Source organism: Tupaia chinensis, unplaced genomic scaffold, assembly GCF_000334495.1.
Source record: "Tupaia chinensis unplaced genomic scaffold, TupChi_1.0 Scaffold138725_1, whole genome shotgun sequence".
Taxonomy (NCBI): domain Eukaryota; kingdom Metazoa; phylum Chordata; class Mammalia; order Scandentia; family Tupaiidae; genus Tupaia; species Tupaia belangeri.
Window position 1 is genome coordinate 272,987 of NW_006198617.1, and position 13,743 is coordinate 286,729.

Consider the following 13,743-nt stretch of genomic DNA (forward strand, 5'->3'; position numbering starts at 1 on the left):
CTCGCAGTGGAGACAGGGCGGCCTGCTCTGACTGACCTCCCCACCCAAGCACCCACTGTGCTCAGCACAGCTTTGCAGAGGAGGCAGGAGGTAGCCCAGAGGACCCAGGCAGCCACTGAGGTGTGGCACCATGGGGACAAGCTGGAAGCCCACCCAGGGTCTGCAAGGAGGCTGCCTTCTGTCCTTTCTCCCCAAGCTGCAGCCACATCCAACCACTGAGGATGGCCCCAGGGAACCCACCGCCCAGCACGTGGAGGCTGAGCAAGTGCGTTGAATACAGCACGCAGGGGAGCCGGGCAAGGGACCGTCAGACACATATCTGGACACGATGGCACTCAAAGAGATCAAAATGCATTTAATGTGGTCTAATCTCATCGCCTACGTCTTTAGATACCGCTATGTATTGAAAATAACATGAGAATTCTCCAGTGTCACCATTTAAAATAGATTTGACATTCTATGACCTCACGCAGGGCAGACACGCCCTGCCCAGGGCTTCCCGGTGGCTCCCCCCTGCCCACCCCCAGGACCCTCGGTCGGGCAGGGATGGGGCAGCAGCACCAGCAGGGGCTCGGGGGCGGCCCCCGTGTTCTGAGCAGCACACACGGGCTGCACATGGACATACCAACCCACTGACATTTGTGTACACACACCCTGGGGCCCACGCACATTTACATGAATGCGAGTTCACACGGACAGACACACAATGGCCTCTTCCACACCATCCAGGTACAAATGCCCACCTTCAGATGCACTGGCACACCCTGGCACACACATCCCTCCCCGCACCATGTGAGTGATCAGGGCAGAGGGTCGAAGAATTGTGGGGTTCAACCATGCGATGTGTGTGGCCACACCCCAGCCCGGTGAGCATCCACCCAGCCTCTCACACAGAACACACACACACAGCTACCTCGAGAGACGCACATACAACTACCCGTATACACACACGTATGCCACGCACCTGTGTTACCAACCCAGAGTCACACACGTAGAGACAGTGGTATGTACACATTGTACCAGCTCACACATACGCACGTGTGCACATGAATGCACCCTCCAAGGACCCAGTCTTTGTCACACCTGCACACACATGTGGCTCCTCCCATCTGCTCTCCAGCTTCATGTGCACTACAGAGGGAGACTATTTTGGTCTTTAGCACAAGCAATAAATAAATAAATAAATAAATACTGGGGCAGGAACAAAGAGGGCAGAAGAGTCTGAAAACCAGCACCTGCCTGCCTCTGAAAGGGCGAAAAGCAGCCCAGGCTGTGCTCTTGCTGGGACTGGGGCTGGGGCTGGGGCAGGCCCGGGAGGTGAGTGCACGAGGCCACTGAAGGGTGAGGGAGAGGCCTTGCGTGGCCCTGAGCTCTGCACCCAATGGGGAGTGGAAGGCTGGCCTCCAGCCCTGGAGGGCAACGTGGAGAGACCGAGTGACCAAGGCCTCTGTCCCCCTCCCCGCCCCTCAGTCTGGTGCCCTGGCTGTGGGTGAGAAGGAGCATGCCACCCACTGCTCCAGGCTAAGGCTGAGGAAGCCAGTCAGGCAGAGTGGGAAGGAGCAGAGGCTTCCCTGGCAGACCCTGAGAGGTAAAGCCCCCTGGGCTGGATCTTCTGGGCTGGGGCGGGACCCGGGGCTGGGAAGGCTCCCTTCCCAGTGACCCCACCTGCCCACTGCACGACCTCGCGAGTCCCCCTTCTCTGCTCTCTACCTCAATTTCCCTACTTGAACCTAAGAGCTCTTGGTGCCTTCTGGTTTCGACCCATCCTAGAAGGGCACAGATTGGGGCAGCCGGCAGGCACGCTGGGACTGGGCTTCTAGCACCGCCCTGAGGGGTCGGTCCAGGGAGCTCGCAGCCTCAGCATCCCCAGGAGGGGTGGGCTCCAGCTGAGGCCTGGCCCTGTCTGCTGCCCAGGACAGGACAGGCTGGGGGAGCCAGCAGCTGATGATAGAGAGGGGATCCCAGGCCTCCCTGACACAGGCGCTGTGATGTCTGGTGCAGGGGGCACTGGGAAGCCTGAGCAGAGAGTCCCTGCCGTGGCCAACCTCACTCAGCTCTGAATGAGTGCGCCTCTCCCAGCCCCCTCAGCCCTCCACCACCCAGTGTCAGATCATGACCTGACTGCGCCCCCCCGGCTCGCCTATGCTGCCCAGGTATGGGGGGCAGAAAGGGGCGCCTTCCCAGGGCAGGCAGAGGGGCTGGCAGGGACCTCAGCAGAGGCAGTGGGGAGGATGGACAAGTCCAATAAAAACAAAACAACTCGAGCCAGACAACCCGGAGTCTCTAAGGCACCACTCGCAGGGAGGCCGTGGGGACAGGCTGCACTGCCCCCCTGGTCGGACCCCGCTGCCCTTCCTGCGGAGCCTCTACTTCTGGGTCTCCACTGCCCCTCACTGTGCGAGGCGTGGAGACCACCAGGCAGAAATGGAGAGAGAAGCAAAACGTGAGCCACCGGGGTGTGTGGGGGTCTGAGCTGGCCTGAGAGGCTCCTCTACAGTGCAGAGCCACACTCCGGCCGCGTCTCCCCAGGCCCCGCCCCAGTGGCATCAGGAAGCGTTTACTGCGACCACACAGCCCAGTGCACCCATGAGCGTGAAGAACCGCACCTCCATGGCTCTGCTGGACCCTGCCTGTACCATGTGAGGCCAGGCCAGCCCTGGAGGGTGCCTCCTGGAGCCGCCATTGGCAACCCATGGAATTCTAATTGTCCTTTCCCCCACCACCACCAATTACAAATATTTTTTAATCGCATGTTATTATTATTATTTTTTGTAAACAGTCTTACCCAAGCTAAGGTTGAGAAAGCCAAAACTGGGTCTTCCTCCCCAAGTTAAAAACTAGCAAGGAGCACAGCGGCCTGCCAGCCTTGACGGCTGGGGCCGGGCCTGCGGGGGAGCTGTTTCCAGGCAGGCGGCAGCTGTCTTCAGGCGGAAGCTTCTGGCTCCTGTGGCCTGGGCCCCCCAGGAGGCCACCTCCCTGCTCCTGTGCCCTTGTCAGCCTTCCAGGCCAGGGCTGCCCACCCTGGCCACTCTCCCTCCCGCCAACCTCTGAGGCCATTGCAAAGAAACATAAAACGACTACACGCTACTGAGTCTGCACCGGGCGCCGGGCCCGTCTGCTCAAACCCAGGGCCCCTGAGGGCCTCTCCCTGGCGGGGCGGATGTGACACCTAGGTCAGCGGTGGCTCAGATCTCCGACTCCCGTCTATAGGGTCGCTCGAGGGCACCCCCGCTGGCCTGGAGCCTGTCAAAGTCATGCCTGGCCTGGGGGCTGAGGCCCTCCCTGCTGCCGCTGTCCTGGTCCCCATCTGCCTCGTCCTCCTCGTCGCGGCTCAGGAAGGCCAGTTCGTTCTCGTAGCAGAAGGAGTTGGCGCTAGGCAGCAGGAACTTGTTCTCAACCAGGTCCTTGGCACTGCAGCGGGGCGTGGAGGGCACCTCGTAGGTCTTGTGGAAGTGCGCATAGTCGATCTTGTACTGGTTCTTCTCCTCAAAGAGCACGGGTTCGAAACGGTGGCCCCACAGGATCTCGTTGGCCAGGTAGGAGCTGCGGGCCTGCGTGGTCATGGCCGTGGCCTCCACCATGCCCTCCAGGATGACCACAATCTCGAAGTCGTCCGTCTCCAGGTCCTGCCGGCTGATGCCGAACAGCGGGCTGGCCTCGTCGATCTCGTGCAGGATGGTGATGGGCGACACCAGGAAGATGCGGTCCAGGCCCTTGTCGAAGCCCACGTCGATGTCGATCTGGTCCAGCGGGATGTACTCGCCCTCCTCCGTGACCCGGGGCTTGATGAGCTGGGCCCGCACGTGCGCCTCCACGATGTGGCTCTTGCGCAGGTTGCCCACGCGCCACATGAGGCAGAGCTTGCCGTCGCGCAGCGCCACCACGGCGTTGTGGCTGAACAGTAGCGTCTGCGCCCGCTTCTTGGGCCGCGCCATCTTGGCCATGATGGCGCCGATCATGAAGGAGTCGATGATGCAGCCCACGATGGACTGCGCCACCACCATGAACACGGCCACCGGGCACTCCTCCGTCACGCAGCGTAGCCCGTAGCCAATGGTGGTCTGCGTCTCGATGGAGAAGAGGAAGGCCGCCATGAAGCCGTGCACCTGCAGCACACAGGGGGTGCGGCCCCGGCCCTCGGCCGGCTCCAGGTCGCCGTGGGCCACAGCGATGACCCAGAAGATGATGCCGAACAGCAGCCAGGAGGCGAGGAAGGCCAGCGAGAAGATGAGCAGCATGTAGCGCCAGCGGATGTCCACGCAGGTGGTGAACATATCAGCCAGGTAGCGCTGCGATTTCTCATCCATGTTGGCGAACTCGATGTTGCACTGGCCGTTCTTCTTCACGAAGCGGTTGCGGCACCGGCGCCTCGTGTGCACCTTGCCGTTGCCGAAGCCGTTGGCGCCCGACATGGTGACCAGGTGCAGCCCGTCCTCTTCCGACGACACGATGCTGTAGGGGTTGGCCCGGCTGGCCGCAGTCATCCCGGGGGCGGGGGGGCCCCGGCTCGCCCCCTGGCTGGCTTCAGGAGGGGCAGCTCCTGCAATAGAGAGGGCACTGGGTCTGGCTGGGCAGGCAGCACGGCCCATGCCTCAGATCCCTTCCCGGGACTCTGGGTGTACTGGGCAGGCATTTCCGCCCTCTGCCCTCCACCGGTTCCTCGCTTCACCCTCTCAGTGTGTAAGATGGCCCTGGGCCTGCCTCAGCGCCCTCGCTCCACACCCAGGCCCTGCTTTCAAAGGCACACGCTGAGGTCCGACCCTCTCCCACCTCTCTCCCGGCCTGAGTCCCTGCCACTGCCTGCCTGGACCAGTGCAGGGCCCCCTCACCTGCCTCTACACTGCCCCCAGCCCCCACAGTACCCACAAGGAGCCAGTAGAGGCTGAGTAGGACCCCTTCACTCCTCTGCTCAAGTCAGAGTCCCTGAGAACCTGCCTGGCTCATGCGGCCAAAGGCCATGACCCCTCGGATCTCACCTCCTGGCTCCCTCTCGCCTGCCCTCCAGCCACGGCCTCCAAGCTGCCCTGACCTTCTTGGCCCCAACACCTCCTGTGGGAGCACGAACAGCCTTCCTGTGCCCCCAGGAAGTGCTGCATTTGCCCACCATCTGCGTCTGAGGGCAGGGGTCTGGTATTTTGCTCACTGCTGTCCCCGCACCCTCCGGATACATACCTGCCCTGCAGGGCCCACCTGGCCCTGCAGCCATGCCCGCAGCCTCCCCATCACCAGCAGTGGGATCGCCCAGACAGGGGACCTCCACCAGCACTCCCTGACTCTGTCCCTGTTCTCGTCATCTCTCAACGAAGGACACAAGGCCACCAGCCAGGGAGGCGGAGTGCTCAGAAGTGTCACCTGTTCCATCACCATTCCTGACCTGCTCAGGAAACCATGTGGCCAGGCCAGCCTTCCATGCACACAACTCATGCACACCAGGCCGTCCGTCTGCAGGCTCAGCACACAGCCCCACGGCAGACGGAGCAAGCCTTGCTCTCCCAGCCCGCAGCACCCCGGGACACACAGGCATGTCTCATCTCCTCTGCTGCCCCCAGGCCCCTCATCCTCCTGTCTGAGGCATCCGTGAGCCGGGCAGGACACTGCCTGGCCCTTGGCCGCTGACACATCGGGGTTTCAGCCTGCGTTGCTGGGCTGGGCCAGCAGGGGGAGCCCTGGGCTGCCAAAGGGGCAGAGTCTGAGGAGTTGGGTACAACCTCCCTGCACAGAGCCCCAAGTCCCAAGGTGGTCACTCCATGAGGTCTGGGCTGGAACCTCAGGGCCCTCCAGCTCCTGCCAAGGTCCCTAGGAGAGGGCTGCAGGTGGCTGGGCACCCACAGTGTGCCTGGCACTGTGCGGGAGTCTGCAGGGGCGGGGGGAGAGGCTGCCCCATTTTATAGACAAGGACCTTGCCCAAGGTCCACAGGCAGGAGGTGGTGAGCCAGCATCCAGGCTTCTGGCCAAGTCCACACTAGCCAGAGCCCCGGGTGTGCGTGTGGGTGGGGTGGGCACAGCCTCCGAGCTCTGCTGCCCACACCTGGGCGATGGGTGAGGGCGGGCTACCAGGAGCAGCCCCGCCGTGGACACTCCCAGGGTCTGTGCCATGGCACATACGAGCTCCTGGCAGCCGTTGCCTGACAGAACGGCGAGGACAGCAGACAAAGCTCCGGGTGCCTGTGGAGAGGCGCCAAGCACGTCAGCAAATGTCCCCTCAACAGCCCCAGGAGGCAGGTGCCATCATTGCTCCTCGCAGAGGTTCAGAGAGCTTACGTGACTCCCCGAAGCTACACAGCAATCCATGTAGAGAGCTGAAGTTCAAACCTCTCTAACGCAAGGTCTCCCGCTGGGACCCCAGGTTCGCCAGCCAGGCTCCGCCGTGCCGATCACCCCCGCCCCAACGGCTGTGCCAGTTGACCACCTCACCATAGTTCTGAGGAGCTGAGGCCTGAGGCTGTAATGGTGGACGCTGCTTTTGCCTGGGCCAGGAGGCAGGGGCCCGGCGGTGGTGGGGCCCCCTGGGGCTGTGCTGGGGGGAAAGCCCAGCCCCAGCGTCCTGGGCCCTCCTGAAGGCGGCAGCCAGGGCGGGGGCACTCACACGCCGGCGGAAAGCCACCAGGTTCCCAGGGGTGGGTTTGTGTGACCTGGAGGCCTGGAGGGACGTCCAGCGGGTCATGGCTGCTCCAGCTCCCACTCTGAGCAGCTCAAAACTCCTCAAGCTCCACCCTTGAGCAGCTTACAGCCTACAGGGAAAAGATCGGAGGAATCAAAGGCTGGAGAGCCCAGCCTGGTCTGGAGCAGGGTGGGCACCTGGTACCCAGCAGCCCCGGGTCGGGGAGGGTGCTGTGGCGGCTGCTGGGCACCCGGGACCCACCCACATGGCGTCACGCAGGACTGGGAAGCCCTGCTTCTGTTGGTGTCCCTGCTAAAACCACACAGAACACCCACCCAGGAAGTTTCCACCATGCTCCTCCCTCAGAGCCAAAGCTGTCTCGGAGCACAGCGGCTTGTCCAAAGTCACCTGGAAACTGAGTGGCAGAGACAGGGAGGGCCTCAGCGTCGGTCCTCAGTCCTCCATCTGCTGTGTGCGTGTGAGAGGGAGAGGGAGGGAAGGAAGGAGGGAGACCACTGGGGCATGGAAGCACCGTGCCAAGGCACTTGGAAACTATAGCCCCACAGAGAAAAATCCCAGAGGAGGGCGGGGGAGCAGGAGCCCTAGCACCACTGACGCCCTAGCATCCTGGGGCCCTGCACCAACAGATGTGGCCGGGAGCTCACCCAACCGTGCAGCCTCTGGGACTCCATCTAAAAAATGTAGGACACGCTCTTTGCCCAGGGACACGCAGGCCTGCCAGGCTCCTGCTCAAAGGGACACGTACAGTGACATCAGACAGAAATGAAACCAGATCCGTGTTGCTGGAGGAGGCCTTAGCAAGCAAGGAGGCTGGCTCCCCATCTTACAGAGGGGAACACCGAGGCCAGCAGAGAAAACCAGCAGCAGCTCACAAAGCAACTGGGGGCCAGGACGAGGAGCTCAAGATCCAAGGTGGCCGGCGGGGTCCCCAGGCCCATCCGAGGCGGGGCCAGGAAGGAAGCGCTGGGTATCCTACCTGAGCTAGACAAGGCAGCTTCGACTCCGAGAGGGGGCCGAGTGGGCCAGCAGGCAGAGAACGGGCAACAGGGAAGCAGACCCAGCAGACCCCCAAGAAGTGGTGAGGCTGCTGCTGCCCCGCAAGCTGACTCCCTGCCAGCAGGCACCCAGGTGAAGCCTCCTGGCACCCAGTGTGCACGGAACAGTGGGGCTCGGGCCGGGAGCTTTAAGAGGAGGCCAGACAGCAGCAGCCACATGACCCAAGGGTGGGGCCTGAGAGTCACCGGGAGGTGTCTCCGGATGGACCAGGACACCCCATGCCCAGCCCCCTGAGGCTCTGGGCACCTCAGGTTTCGGTGACATCCGGGAGGAGCCCAGGGCAAGGCCTTGGAGGAGCCTACATTCCCAGATGCCAAGAAAACACTGACCAGAAGGAACAGTGGAGGGGTCCTCACTGCCCAGTGAAGACACAGGGCCAGGAGGGGAGGCGCCAGCAGTCCTCTTCCCGGGGGCCTTTTAGCAGGACCTCCAGACGCACGGCAGAGCAGTCCACATCTACTGAGAGCTTCTCGATGCCCGAGTTGCCCAAGAACTCTAATAAACAAATCCACATAATCCCTACAATAACACTGTGGCTAACCTTTATACCCATTTCCAGATGAGGAAACTAAGGCTCAGAAAGATCAAGTCACTGGCTACTTGCCTTTAAGGCAAGTGACCCACTTGCTCCAGTCTAGGGGGTAGGGGCAAAACCAGCACCTCATAAGCCCAGGCGCAGAGACCTGGCTGTTGTGAGATGCCGCATCCCAGCTTCAGATCTCAAGGCCTCGCAATCCCACTTGGCGGTCAGACATATCAACTGTCCAAGCTGGCACTCTGAGCGGAGGTCGAAGACCCTCACCAGCACTCACCTCTGTCACTCATCCTTGTTTGGACATCCAGAGAGAAGCACTCACCACCTCATGATCAAGCCCCACCACTCCGTGCAGGAATGGCTGGTGCATGACCTGTGCAGAACTCCAGCTCCAGTCATGCCATGGCAGACATCATTAATCAATCACAGACTTATCCCACTGCATCGAGGGACAGCCTTAGAACCTCTCCTAATCCAGTCATTCTCCACCAAGCTTGGGAAGAAAGCTTGTAAAGCCCATTCCTTTCTTTGTAAATGAAGAGATCCAGACTCTAAGAGGACTCTCTTATTCAGTCACACAGAAAGCAAGAGGTAGGGCCAGGCAAGAGGAAGCCAGGCCCTGAGTGAGTATGGGACCCCAGCAAGGCTAGCTAGAGGTGCAGGCCAGTGGGGAGAGGCCACCGCCAGAGCCACTGCTGGGTGCACAGGGGTCAGCGAGGAGGCTGAGTGTCTCGTCGATTGCTGAGCATGGTGTAGAGGAGACGGCAAGTTGGCAAAGGGCCGACATCTCTGTTTCTCAGGGTCTGGGAAGAAGCCAATGACCTCTCGTGACCGAACAAGAGGTCGAAGAGGACATATGAGTAGAAATCCCAGCACCATCCACTTGCCAGACATCCTACGTATGCTTATACCAACTTGGACAGCAAGAAGGCCGGTCTTTGGGAGTCTAAGAAATGCAGGGCAGGGCCAGCAGGTGATCTGCACTCCCTCATGGCCAGCCTCAGTTCATGTCCTGGGCCCAGCAACTTGGAACTCATACCAGGCACATGTGCCTGCGTCCCAAAAGTCCTGAGAGGAGAATAGAGGAGAAGGGATTGCAGCAGCCCCGGGGGTGATTTCTTGCTTTCTGTCTCTCTGTCTCTGTCTCTCCAGTGAGCACACACGCACTATAGCGAAAATCTCTCCAAAAAAGAAAAGAAATGTAGGACAATGTCCCCAACCAGGGACATGCAGGCCTGTTTGCCTCATGCTCAGCAGAATGCACAGAGCAAAATGAAACAAAGGAGACCGGAGCCTGCTTTGCTTCCCAGGCCAAACGCCCCACTGTGTTCGGAGCCCGTGGCTGCAGCGTTCTGGGCCTTCCAGGCCAGGCCCATGCTAGGCCTGGGGAGAGAAACCACGGCAAGTCACAGAGTGCCAGGGTGGGTGGGGTGCCTCACTCCACCCAGGGCCTCACCACTCCGGAGTCTGCCTGCCCCTGTTCCAGCAGCCCGCTCCAGTCTCTCTGCCTAAAACTCTCAGTGGCCACTGGAGCAGCTGACTGTGCCATGTGCAGGGCAGCCTGGGGGTTCCCGCCACCGAGAGTCACCTCCAATCAGTAACCCACGGGAGCAGGGAAATGAACACCCAGCAAGCTGTCTCTCTCCAGTCCCCCACTAGACGGAGCTCGGTGCCCCCGCTGTAACTATCAGAACATACTGGTACTCCCGGGTTCACCTCTCGCCAAACCCCTCACTGTAACCTCGTCTCCAGCCCTCCTCATGGGCCCCCAGGTGCCTCTCCATGGCCACAGCTCTTAGTCCCTAACCCGCCCCCACACCCACCACACCACTGGCCCAGACAGCCCCTTCTCTGTTCCCAGATTTTGCCTCCTCCCCTTCTCTTCCCTTTGCTTCCTTTCCTCTTCCTCCAAGCCTTTTTTTTTTTTTTTTTTGGAGAGGTTTTTGCTATAGGGCGCATGCACTCGCCAGGCAGACAGAGACAGAGAGACAGAAAGTGAGAAATCACCCCCCAGGGGGGATGGCCACGCCACAATCCCCTCTCCTCCATTCTCCTCTCGGGATCCTGGGCACGCACGCACACGCGCCTGGCGTGAGTTTTAAGCCACCGGGTCCGGGACGCGAACCGCGGTCGACTACATGGGAGTCCAGCGGCATAGCCATTATGCTAACTGCTGGTCCCCCTCCAAGCCATTTTGAACTCTCTAACCCTGGACTTTTTCTGTTAGGACCAGAAGCTACTTTCTACCTGGTGTGAGGGTTGATCTTGCCCCAGCCCCATCTCTAAGGCCCAGAGAGGCTGTATAGGCCTGGCACACAGGAGGCACCCAGAAAATGCTCCCTGAACAGATGAAAGGATGGAGGATAAGCAGCTGAAGAGAAGGATAGAACTATGGCTGAGTAGACAGACATACGTACAGGCGAGTGGTCAAACAGTGGATGGAGGAATGGGCTGATAGGTAAGTGGGTAGATGGAGGGATGGGTTAAGGGGATGGAGGGCTGGATGAATGGATGAATGGTTGAGCAGGTGAATAACTAGGATGAGTGGGTAGATGTGTGTGGTATAATGAGTGGATGCGATGGGCAAGTACATGGACTAATGAGTGGACGAATAAATGGATGGATGGGTGGACGGGTGAAGGGTGAATGGATGGCTGGGTGAGTGGTGGATGGATGGGTGGACGGGTGAGTGGTGAATGGATGGGTGGACGGGTGAGAGGTGAATGGATGGCTGGGTGAGGGGTGGATTGATGGGTGGACAGGTGAAGGGTGGATGGATGGCTGGGTGAGGGGTGGATGGATGGGTGGACAGGTGAAGAGTGGATGGATGAGTAGATGGGTGAGGGGTGGATGGATGGACAGGAGAGGGGTGGATGGGTGGATGGCTAAGTGAGTGGGTAGATGGATGGATAGGTGAATGGGTGCATGGATGGCTAGATGGGAGAGTGGGTAGATGGATAGATGGATGAAGGGTGAATAGATGGATGAATGGGTGAGGGGTGGATGGATGGCTGGATGGGCAAGTGGTTAGATAGATGGATAAATGAGGGGTGTAGATAGGTGAGTGAGTGGAGAGATGGCTGGATGGGTGAAAGGTAGATCGGTGGAGGGGTGAGGGGTGGATGGATAGATGGATAAAGGGTGGATAGATGGATGGATGGGCGAGGGGTGGATGGATAGATGTATGGGTGACAAGTGGATGAATGGCTGATGTGTGAGTGGGTGGAGAGATGACTGGATGGGTAAGCAGATAGATGGATGGATGGACGGGTGAGGGGAGGATGGATGACTGGATGGGGGAGCAGATAGATGGATGGATGGATGGGGGAGGGGAGGATGGATGACTGGATGGGGGAGCAGATAGATGGATGGATGGATGGGGGAGGGGAGGATGGATGACTGGATGGGGGAGCAGATAGATGGATGGATGGATGGGGGAGGGGAGGATGGATGACTGGATGGGGGAGCAGATAGATGGATGGATGGATGGGGGAGGGGAGGATGGATGACTGGATGGGGGAGCAGATAGATGGATGGATGGATGGGGGAGGGGAGGATGGATGACTGGATGGGGGAGCAGATAGATGGATGGATGGATGGGGGAGGGGAGGATGGATGACTGGATGGGGGAGCAGATAGATGGATGGATGGATGGGGGAGGGGAGGATGGATGACTGGATGGGGGAGCAGATAGATGGATGGATGGATGGGGGAGGGGAGGATGGATGACTGGATGGGGGAGCAGATAGATGGATGGATGGATGGGGGAGGGGAGGATGGATGACTGGATGGGGGAGCAGATAGATGGATGGATGGATGGGGGAGGGGAGGATGGATGACTGGATGGGGGAGCAGATAGATGGATGGATGGATGGGGGAGGGGAGGATGGATGACTGGATGGGGGAGCAGATAGATGGATGGATGGATGGGGGAGGGGAGGATGGATGACTGGATGGGGGAGCAGATAGATGGATGGATGGATGGGGGAGGGGAGGATGGATGACTGGATGGGGGAGCAGATAGATGGATGGATGGATGGGGGAGGGGAGGATGGATGACTGGATGGGGGAGCAGATAGATGGATGGATGGATGGGGGAGGGGAGGATGGATGACTGGATGGGGGAGCAGATAGATGGATGGATGGATGGGGGAGGGGAGGATGGATGACTGGATGGGGGAGCAGATAGATGGATGGATGGATGGGGGAGGGGAGGATGGATGACTGGATGGGGGAGCAGATAGATGGATGGATGGATGGGGGAGGGGAGGATGGATGACTGGATGGGGGAGCAGATAGATGGATGGATGGATGGGGGAGGGGAGGATGGATGACTGGATGGGGGAGCAGATAGATGGATGGATGGATGGGGGAGGGGAGGATGGATGACTGGATGGGGGAGCAGATAGATGGATGGATGGATGGGGGAGGGGAGGATGGATGACTGGATGGGGGAGCAGATAGATGGATGGATGGATGGGGGAGGGGAGGATGGATGACTGGATGGGGGAGCAGATAGATGGATGGATGGATGGGGGAGGGGAGGATGGATGACTGGATGGGGGAGCAGATAGATGGATGGATGGATGGGGGAGGGGAGGATGGATGACTGGATGGGGGAGCAGATAGATGGATGGATGGATGGGGGAGGGGAGGATGGATGACTGGATGGGGGAGCAGATAGATGGATGGATGGATGGGTGAGGGGAGGATGGATGACTGGATGGGCAAGTAGGTGGATAGATGGATGAGTAAGGGGTGGATGGGAGGATGGACAGGCGAGTGGGTAAGTGATGGATGAGTGGGTGAGTGGTAACTAAATGGCTGACATGGGTGAGTACGTGGATGGAAAGAAGGCTGGCTGGGCGGGTAGGCAGGGGCAGATGCTCAGGAGGGCTGTGTCAAGCTACTAATGAGTGGATTAGAGGTCAAATATGTGGTAACTTCAAAAAGTTTGTGGAAAACTGAATTAAAGTACAAGTATTTGGAGGCAAAATTTTCTGAAGTCCATAGTATGCCTTTTATAGGGACTTTCTGAAGACCCCTCATAGGTGGGTGGGTGGGTAAGTGGACAGAAAAGTGAACAGATGTGCACATGGCTGGAGTACACAGGTGCATGCCAGTCATCTTCATCTTACCTGCTGGCTTCTATCTTCTAAGTAACGGTGCTGAGCAGGCAAGTGACTGTCTTCAAGGCTGAGTTAGCAGCAGCTGCCATGTCGCAGGCACTAGCTGGGGAGGATCCAGTCACCAGAAGATCCTAAAGTGAGCACAGCAGAGCCAAGTTACTGCCTCTGAGGAGCTCAGCAGCCAGACGCTTCCCCACGAGCCACTTCCTTGTTCACACCCAGAGTTCAGAGAAGGTGTAGGGGGCCTCCAGCCCGCACCTCCGATGCCTTAGACCTGTGCAGCATTCCAGCCCTGTCCCTAACAACCATTCCGAACTGGGGAGGGAGGGAGAGGAAGGGGGTCTTCAGAACAATACCAGCTGACAAGTACCGAGTGCCGTGCATGGCAGAAACTGCAGCAG

At 59.6% G+C, this 13,743-nt stretch overlaps 1 protein-coding gene across 1 annotated transcript; it reads right to left on the reverse strand.

Moving 5' to 3' along the window:
- Positions 1-293: 293 nt before the first annotated feature.
- Positions 294-13,463, reverse strand: KCNJ12 (potassium inwardly rectifying channel subfamily J member 12). Its single transcript, XM_006161625.3, has 2 exons — positions 13,352-13,463; positions 294-4,540 (listed from the first exon to the last, which is right to left on the reverse strand). Exon 2 carries the CDS (start codon positions 4,482-4,484, stop codon positions 3,186-3,188), a length of 1,299 nt encoding a protein of 432 aa, XP_006161687.1. The 5' UTR covers positions 4,485-4,540; positions 13,352-13,463; the 3' UTR covers positions 294-3,185.
- Between the last annotated feature and the right edge of the window lie 280 nt (positions 13,464-13,743).